The sequence below is a fragment of the Penaeus japonicus genome, unplaced genomic scaffold (genome assembly GCF_977035675.1).
Source record: "Penaeus japonicus unplaced genomic scaffold, GWHDUDI00000001_assembly GWHDUDI00000012, whole genome shotgun sequence".
Taxonomy (NCBI): domain Eukaryota; kingdom Metazoa; phylum Arthropoda; class Malacostraca; order Decapoda; family Penaeidae; genus Penaeus; species Penaeus japonicus.
Window position 1 is genome coordinate 1655687 of NW_028234414.1, and position 10000 is coordinate 1665686.

The 10000-nt window shown below is 38.3% G+C and overlaps 1 protein-coding gene across 7 annotated transcripts in view; it reads left to right on the forward strand.

Moving 5' to 3' along the window:
* The window catches only part of LOC122252641 (WD repeat-containing protein 17), a 37135-nt gene that overhangs the window by 19041 nt on the left and 8094 nt on the right, over positions 1 to 10000 (forward strand). For 4 of the 7 annotated variants that reach the window (XM_043015231.2, XM_043015227.2, XM_043015230.2 and 1 more), the window contains 10 exons: positions 742 to 987; positions 1201 to 1475; positions 1782 to 1895; positions 2214 to 2427; positions 2774 to 2959; positions 5141 to 5419; positions 5784 to 5939; positions 7889 to 8022; positions 8702 to 8830; positions 9093 to 9313. In XM_043015231.2, the coding sequence (XP_042871165.2) occupies positions 742 to 987; positions 1201 to 1475; positions 1782 to 1895; positions 2214 to 2427; positions 2774 to 2959; positions 5141 to 5419; positions 5784 to 5939; positions 7889 to 8022; positions 8702 to 8830; positions 9093 to 9313 (1954 nt within the window). The remainder of the gene's footprint in view (positions 1 to 741; positions 988 to 1200; positions 1476 to 1781; positions 1896 to 2213; positions 2428 to 2773; positions 2960 to 5140; positions 5420 to 5783; positions 5940 to 7888; positions 8023 to 8701; positions 8831 to 9092; positions 9314 to 10000) is intronic. The other 3 variants (XM_086542254.1, XM_043015229.2, XM_086542253.1) reach the window with 1 other exon arrangement.

A 10000-nucleotide genomic window follows, 5' to 3' on the forward strand; every position in this document is an offset into this window, starting at 1 on the left:
ATAAACACACTTAGTATTATATAACTCATATACTTGTTTTAATATAAAAAATTGTGTGACATTTATATGTTTTGTGTTGAACATTTCAAGAAGGGAGTGATATCATGTTGCCAATTTAAGAGTATACCATTAGCTTGCTCCATTTTAAGTCAAGATGTTATGCATATTAATATAAACTTTATATCTGATATCTTTGACATTTATTTTGTGAAATATTAAGTGAGGGGAGCATTAGAAATAAAAAAACCTGAATAAAGTTGTAGAAGTCAGTATAGGTTCATAATTTCCATTAAAAGTATTGGCTACATGCCTGGAAAACTTTATACATTACAATATGAGATATATTATAAGTGATGATTATTATAAGTGATGATACAATAGGAGATATATTATAAGTGAGATTATTGTTATAATGTTTTTTTCTCCAAATTTTTAAACTATTTGTTCAAAGAAATGGTACAATTTATAAACTTTTATGTGCAAGGAAATAGAATATTCTTTATATACCACTGAACTCCAACTGATGTCACATAATCATATGTTCAGGTTAAAAAAGAGTTTTACATGTTTCAGTATAAGTATCTTGATTTTAGACTAGATACATAAGGAAGATAACACTTACACAACAATATCATCCTCACAATCACAAACATACAAAGTCAGTATCACTGTAATAGTCATAATAATCTTTTTCCCCTCCCTATGCACAACACAACATCTGATCATGTGCCTATGCCACAGACAGCGGAAAGTCGAGATACTCAGCTTTCCCCGAGGGAGCAGAGGACAATGAAGATCACAGTCTCGTCACGCTGGAATGGGATACCTGTTCTCCGGACTACATATTGGTGGCATATAGGGGTGGCTCCCTGTGGCTTGTGGACATCAACACTATGATGATCATCACAAAGTATGTGATGCCCATTTCGGCCAGTGTCAACACCCTTGCCTGGCTGCCCGATGCACCTGGGATGTTTGTGACGGGAGGTAGGAGGCATATGGTTTTTAGTGGGTTTTGTTTTATGCTGGATTTTGGTAGGTGTGATTATTATGTTATCCTTTCTATTTATGTTTGGAGCATTATTTCTTGTATATGTATAGATATACTTCTTATATCTGTACAGAAATGTATTGATTTGTCATAGTTGTATTTTTCTCTTAACACGTAGATCTGATAATGTGATAATTGTCTTCTTTTAGACGCAGAAAAAGGTATACTCAGAGTCTGGACTGTGTCCAAACCAACACCTATCGAGAATATTGTCCTGAAAGACACAGGTTTCCATGTCCTTTGTACGACAAGAGCCCTTAATGCTGCCTGTCCCAGCAATGACAAGCAGAGCCAGATGATTGAACGCACTAGCGAGAGGAAAGGCATCATGATCCCCAATGTCTGTGTTCTGACGCTGTTCAAAGATGGGGGTGTTGGGCTGTACCACCTGAGGAGAAAGCAGTGGATCTTTAACAGGGAACATGTGAGTTCATTGGAGTGTTGGGTATTATTTGAAAAAAGAAAGAGACTGAGTTGATGTAGGAGAAGAAGAGGCGCATATAAGGAATACAATTTATTTTAATTTTATTATCATTTGAAGTGGTGGTAATGAGAATAAAAAAGTAATAGTGCTAGAAATTATTTTGTAATTGAGACTAAATATCAGTATCATGGAATTCTGAAGGTGTAGAACTTGACTATGCATTGAAGCTATTCATAGGTGACAGTATAATTTCCATCAAGTATTACAAAGTTACATAATTTTTAACAAGTAGTCCCTTTCCCATAGGGCCACACTGAAACGATATTTGACTGTAGCTTCAAACCAGAAGACAGTGACCTTCTAGCAACAGGATCTTTTGATGGGTCAATAAAGATATGGAAAATTGACACCATGGAAGCAGTGAGTATTTAAGTATTTTTTTCTTTTAGCATAAATAGTGCAAAGAAGATTTTGTCTTGGATATTGTGATGGAAATGTATTTGTCTTCATAGATTACATTGAAGAATATTTCCATTTACTTGAAGCTACACTATAAGGGTATTTCTCCTAATTTTTGAATAATCAGTAATAGTTTAATTGTTTATGTTTGTAATCAGAGTAAATCCATGGAATTTATGTATAGTTTAAACTTTATTAACAGTCTGAAATCAGTCTGAAGTTCCTTAATATATAGTAATCCTTCCAAAATTTTGTTAATAACATAACTTCTCTCTACAGGTTGACACACTGCCCAACAGGGACAACATCATCTACAGCTTATCCTGGGCACCTGCAGACCTCAACTGTATCGTAGCAGGAACATCTGGGGGTGAAGTCTTTATCTGGGATGTAGGTAAACACAAGATCCTCCAAGATATTATATCACACAAGGACAAGAAAGTGTTTTGTGTGGCATGGAATCACAAAGACTCCAGGAGAATAGCTTCAGCAGGTAAGAGCTTTGAAGAAATATTGCATTACCAGGGAAAGCTGTATGTATAGGGAACATGGGTAATCTTAAATTTGAAGACCAGCTATGTTTACGAGTCAAATCCGGAATGGCAGAGTGAAAAAAGAGCAGATGTAGATATAGGGATGGAATAGGAATATAAAGTACTTACAGGCATTATTGCCATTATCAGGTGCCATACTTGTAAGATTAATTCTCATAATATTATTGCATTACTCATTCAGATATTGTAAACAATTTGAAGATTTACAGCTATCAACATGAGGCTTCATTGCAATAAATACTATTAACTGACTACTACAATCTATTACTGTGGTTGATATTATAGGTGAATCTGGGTACTGTTATGTACACCAAGTGAGTGGCACTCTAGTGCACGACTATCGACACCCTGGACCAGTCTACGGGTGCGACTGGCGTGACGCGGATATCTTAGCTACAGGCTGTGAGGATGGGAAAATTAGGATCTTCAATGTCACCAAGAACAGAAAGGAACCTGTTACCGAACTGAAAGGTACTTTTTTTCTTACTGTATCACACTGTTTTTTCCCCATAATTATCATTATCTAAGAAGGATATGTTGTGTTTTCAGTTTGAAGTTGTTTTAGTAATATTTGTTCTGAGTACTTTCTTCAGTTATTTTTCTTGTTGTATCTATATTTTCTTTACTTTAGAGTATTTTTTTTCCATTATCATCATTGTCATCATCATGGTCATGGTCACCGTCACTGTCACCATCACCGTCACCATCACCATCATTGTTATTGTTATTATCTATATTATTATGTAACTGTGATTTTGTTGTTTTCTCTTTTTTACTGATAGATTTGTTAAAAAGAAAGAAACAAGCAAGACAAAACTATAATATGTAACAGTTCATGGATACATGGGCTCGCAGCATCAACTGGTATATGAAATGATTCTCACTAATTTTCAACATGATCTTCTACATTCTTTATTTTAAATCACAGTATATTCACAATGGCATTGACTTTATTAATACACATTTTTCATTGTCACTTCTTTGTTAATGTTTGCCATCTCATTCTTCCATTTGCTTCAAAGATGAGAATACAGGAGGTACCTTATAACTGAGGTAAATTTAGGTCCACCATCATTCTCTTATACTGAGGTTGTATTGCTGTTGAATGAAATTGCTTCATAACTATTTTTCAAGCTATATATATCTTTTTGGGGGGCTTGTTTTTCTTGTATATATATATATATATATATATATATATATATATATATATATATGTATATATATATATATATATATATGTATATATATGTATATGTATATGTATATGTATATGTATATGTATATTTATATGTATATGTATATGTATATGTATATGTATATGTATATGTATATGTATATGTATATGTATATGTATATTATATATTATATATATATATATATACATATACATATATATATATATATACATATACATATATATATATATAATATATGCATATACATATATATAATATATATATATATTATATAATATATATATATATATATTATATATATATATATACATATACATATATATATATATATATACATATATATATATATATATATATATATATATATATTATATTATATATATATATATATATATATATTATATATATTATATATGTATATCTATATATATGTATATATATATATATAATATATATATATATAAATATATATATATATATATATATATATATATATATATATAATATATATATTATATATATATATATAATATATATATAAATAAACCACTTAACACATACACATAACACATAAATACATAGTACATAAATACATATCAAATACATCACACATAAACACATAACACATAACATCATACACATATACCCTATACATATACATACACATACACATACCCATACCACATACACATACACATACACCTATACTACATAGATCCATACACATACACATACACATACACATACACATACACTCACTATACATATACACATACCTATACATATACACATCCACATACACATACACATACACATAACCACATACACATACACCTACACATATAAATATATTTCTAAATCTAAATATAAAATAGACAACTTAAATCATATATAAATATATAACTCTAATATATATATACACATACATATGTATATATATGTGCATATGCATATGTATGTTTATGTATTTGCTAGTGTGTAAAACAACTGCATATTACCAAATAGTGAAAGCTTATTCAGGGATCTTCATTCAATCATGTCATCTATTTGTTGATATTTTGGTATATTGGACAAAGACTTGAGTTGACTAAGTTTTGAATTTCTTGAATATCAAGTATTTAGCTTTTTTGAAGTATTTATCTCCTAGTCTCATTTTTTGTCACACTCTTTGCCTGTATCCATTTTAAGAGCTGTATTATATCAGCTTGAGTCTTTTTGACTATTCAACTATTGTCAGCAGTAGTTGATAATCTTCCAAACCTTTTTTATCTTCTTTCTTTCAGTTTCTTTTTTTTTTTTTACTATTCTTTAAAACAAATGAAATCTTATCCCTTTTTTTTCATTCAAACCATCATTAGTCCCTGAGATAGGGTTTTGTCATTACATTAGTCTGCTCCGTAGCTGTGATTATCATTTATATGAGAAATATTTCACCATGAACATTTCATCTTCACAGCTCACTTGAAAAAGGTGTTCCGAGTGAAGTGGAACCCAGTTTATGAGGACATCCTTTGTAGTGGGAGCGATGATTCTTCAGTGAGGATATGGTCCTACTCGAAAGCCCAGTGCCTGACCATCCTTGTCGGGCACTCAGATAATGTCCGTGGTCTGGCCTGGTGTCCTGAGGTGCCCTACTTACTCATCTCGGGGTCATGGGACAGGACGATGCGGGTATGGGACGCCAGATATGCCAATTGCCTCGATGTCGTGCTAGATCATGGTGCTGACGTTTATGGTAAGAGATTAGTTGATGAGTCGTATATGAGAAGACAAAGAAAAGAGTACAAATTTTATGTAATTGGAGCAATTCTGGCCTGGTATGGGAGCCTGCACTACTTGTTATGCATATTTCTTTCCTTTCTTATGAAATCCAAAGAAACAATTTGATCAAAACTTTATATACTTAAATGTGAATGATTACATTTCTGTTATTTGGAAAAGTTTGATGATCGTGGTATTATGATTAGTCAAAGCCCTACAGAATCAAATTATTGCTAAAACCTTAAAAATTCAGGAACACATACTTAGTTCACTAAAAAAGACATGTCCTTCATTTTGTACATCACCAATTACATCTATATCTTCCGTTATTCAAACAGGGTTGAGCATCCACCCCATTCGTCCATTTTTGCTGGCATCATGTTCACGGGACTCAACAATGCGCCTGTGGTCTCTGGCATCCTTCGTGGCCCCTCTGCAGCTCAAGGTCCTCGCAGAGAAACCGACAGAAGAAATCATCGACGAGACAGGTAAAAGTGTGTTCCCTTTAGAGACTTGTTGGAACGTGCATGTGGGAGATATTATGAGAGACAAGTAGATGTGAGAAATATTCTGTGTCTTGCTCTAGCTTTTTTTTTTTCTTTCTTTTTCTTTCTCTTTTTCATACTTTTACAAGTTCTCCCTTCTTCCCCTCCTCCAACTTTCCTTTTCTCCCTCTCTCCCTCTTTCCATCTCCCTTTCACTTTCTTTCCATCTCCCTCCCACCTTCTTTTCTTCCCTACCACCTTCTATCTTTTCTTCTCTCACTCCATCTCCCCCTCCCTCTCTCCCTCCATTTCTCTCTCCCTCCCTCTCTCTCCCTCCCTTCCTCCCTTCCTCCCTTCCTCCCTCCCTCCCTTCCTCCCTCCCTCCCTCCCTCCCTCCCTCCCTCCCTCCCTCCCTCCCTCCCTCCCTCTCCCTCCCCCCCTCCCTCCCTCCCTCCCTTCTCTCTCTCTCTCTCCCTCTCTCCCTCCCTCCTCCCTCTCTCCCTCCCTTCTCTCTCCCTCCCTCCCTTCCTCCCTCCCTCCCCTTCCCTTCTCCCTCCCCTTCCCCCTTCCCTTTTACTACCTCCCTCCCACCCCTCCCTCCCGCCCTCCCTCCCTCCCCGCCTGCCACCCTCCCTCTCTTCCATCCTCCTTTTCCTTTCCTCGCCCTCAACTTTCCTCCCTCCCTCCTCTCCTCCCTTCCACTCCCTTTCCCTTTCTCTCCTCCCTCCTCCCTCCCTTCCTTTCTTCCTTCCTTCCTTCCTCCTTCTTCCTTCCTCCCTCCTTCGATCCCTCCCTCCCCCCCCTTCCTCCCTCCCCACCCTCCCCCGTTCTTCCCTCCTTCGAACCCTCCCTTTCCCCCCTTCCTCCCTCCCCACCCTTCCCCCTTCTTCCCTCCTTCCTTCCCTCCCTTTCCTTCCTTCCCTCCCCTCCTTCCCTCCTTCTCCCTCCCTCCCTCCCTCCCTCCCTTACTCCTCCCTCCCTCCCTCCCCTCCTCCCTTGCTTCCTCCCTTCCTTCTTCCTCCTCTCCCTCTCTCCCTCCTTCCCTCCTTCCCTCTTCCTTCCCTCCTTCTCCCTCCCCTCCCTCCTCCCTCCCTCCTCCCCTCCTCCCTCCTCCCTCCCTCTCTCCCTCTCTCCCTCCCCGCTCCCTCCCTCCCTCCCTCCCCCTTCCTCCCTTCCTTCCTTCTTCCCTCCCTCCCTCCTCCCTCCCTCCCTCCTTCCTCCCTCCCTCCATCTTCCTCCCTCCCTCCCCTCCTCCCCTCCCCTCCCTCCCTCTTCCTCCCTCCTCCTTCCTCCCTCTCCCTCCCTCCCCTCCCTCTCCCTTCCTCCCTCCCTTCCCTCCTCCCTCCTCCCTCCCTCCCTCCCTCCCTCCCTTCCTTCCCTCCTTCCTTCCTCCCTTCCCTCCTCCCTCCTCCCTCCCTCCCTCCCTCCCCTCCCTCCTCCCTTCCTCCCTCCCTCCCTCCCTCCCTCCCTCCCTCCCTCCCTCCCTCCCTCCCTCCCTCCCTCCCTCCCTTCCTCCCTTCCTCCCTCCCTTCCTTCCTTCCTTCCTTCCTTCCTTCCTTCCTTCCTTCCTTCCTTCCTTCTTTCCTTCCTCCCTCCCTCCCTCCCTCCCTCCCCCCTCCCTCCCTCCCTCCCTCCCTCCCTCCTCCCTCTCTCCCTCCCTCCCCTCTCCTCTCCCTCTCTCCCTCTCTCCCCCTCCCTCCTTCCTCCTTCCTTCCTTCCTTCCTTCCTTCCTCCTTCTCCCTTCCTCCCTCCCTCTTCCCTCCCTCCCTCCCTCCCTCCCTCCCTCCCTCCCTCCCTCCCTCCCTCCCTCCTCCTTCCTTCCTTCCTTCCTTCCTTCCTTCCTTCCTCCCTTCCGTCCCCCCCTCTGTCTCTCCCTCTATATCTATCTCCCTCCATCTCTTCCTCCCACCAGTCCCTCCTCTTTTCCTTCATACTAATCAAAGCCAATTCTCTTGCAGATCAAGGCAAAAGCTTCTCGACAAGCCTCCACCTGTGCGGACTCAGGGCGGAGCACCTCAGGACAGCGTTGCAGAAAACAGACCTCGCACATCGCACGAGCAAGAGGCTGAAGTTGTTTGCTGATCTGTTTTGTGTTGGTGTTGTATAGTGTTCTCTCTGTGTTTTTAATTCATTATTGGATGGAGCTTTTGTCTGTTTTTTCTCACTATTCACTATTAATCATTGTTATAAGTATCATTATTATTATTAATGTCATTAGCACCATTGCCGTTGCCATCACTGTCTACATCGTTATCATCACCAACCGCATTATCATAAAGATTTAACTATAACTTGAATTATTAGAGCATGTATTATTCAAGTCTAGAAATTATTGAAAGCTTCAATGTTCTTATATATAAAAACGTGGTTTGCTTAGATATCATTTGATCTTTTTTACTGTAAGTGTATATTCTATCAAATGTAAATTTGTGTATGCAATGTTTTACAAAATTCTCGTTGAGAATTCATAAACCATTTTCTGAGAAAAATGCTACATAGATTAATCTGTTGGTGTTTTTAAAAAGTTACATGGTATCTGGGTGACAGGTTACAACGATAACTTTTGCTTGATTAAGAAATTATTTTTTTGTACGAAAGGAAAGAATTTAAAGTCAAATTTATTCAAAACATTTTTACCTTTGAAGTTTGATATTACAACCATAGTCTACCATCTATCAATTTTAAGCATGCAATCATCAATGGAATTCAAATGTTTTCAAACCTCATATGTTTAGATGTTACACAACTTTTCTCTCTCCATTTCCATAAAGGGTGATGTACGTGTGAGGAACCTCTGGGACCTGGTATATGTGCTGAAGGGCCACACAGACATATCCATGTTGTCGCCTAACTATACCTCATCGATCATGCACCATTCGCACCTTGTAAAGTGTTCCCTGGTCAGTATCATATTTATCATAAATTTTTTATCCCTTATTTAGCAAATTAGGGGAAAGAATTATACCTTGAGCATAAACCATCAACACTTTGAGATGGCCCCTTGGAGGATCTGTACTGAGAGCGTCAACTCGGGTGGCACACAGGCTAATGGTTGCTTCACCCTAACAATGCATCCTCCCCATACACATGAGTAATATTTATTAGCCTATATTAATCATGTGATGTCAGAATTTCATCTTCCTCTGACCTTACAACTCGCAGGCCATGGCAGCAGAGAAGGAGATGGAAGCGAACAGAGGGCACGGAGTTGCTAGTAGGAAGCATTCAACTGCTGAGGGCCAAGAAGCACTTGCAGAGTCGTACCTCCGCTGCGGGTCACTCCAGCAATACTGTGAGCTGATGACGAGGTTACACCAGTGGGACCATGCTCTCGCTCTTGCTCCTGCTGTTTCAGTCGACTATTGGCGTAAACTGATGGCCAGGTGTGACTTTCCGTTTCTTTAAGATAAAGGGTTTCAGCTTCTTGGAATCTCTGGGAGTGTGTGTGAGCATATATGGGCGAGTGGATTTTCTATTTTATTTGCTGTTTTTTTTCTTCTTCTTCTTTTGATGAATTTAAGATACATTGCAGTCTTGTAGGAGAATATTCTCAGTTGTGCTGTACACATGTATGGCATTGATAACTAGATTATTTGCATTATTTTAAAAACCTATTTATACTCTTTCTATATATGTAGTGTTTAGGCATGTGGTTTCACTTTTTATTATAGATTACATGATATGCCAGTAGATAGTTTGATTTTTTACATTCAAATGTAAGATAGATAATTGTAAGATATATTCTAAATATTTTAATATGAAGTGAGAATGTATAACTCTAAGACAAGATTTAACTAACCATATTTTTACTTAAATAAGTGGCTTGTGAATTTTGAATAAATTGGCAATTTTGAATCCAGATTTAAATTATGTGCTATATTTGTATTTTAACTAGATATTGGCATTTTGTTTTTCTTAAAAAAAAAGAAAAAAAGTTTTAAGTAGCATAAAAATTTCAATGGTTTTTATATATAATATGAAAAGAGTAAAATGTAATATCTTCATAGACCTGAAATCTAAAGGCTTGCAATGATTTTTTTTTAGTATTTCAAATATTAACAATATCTCAT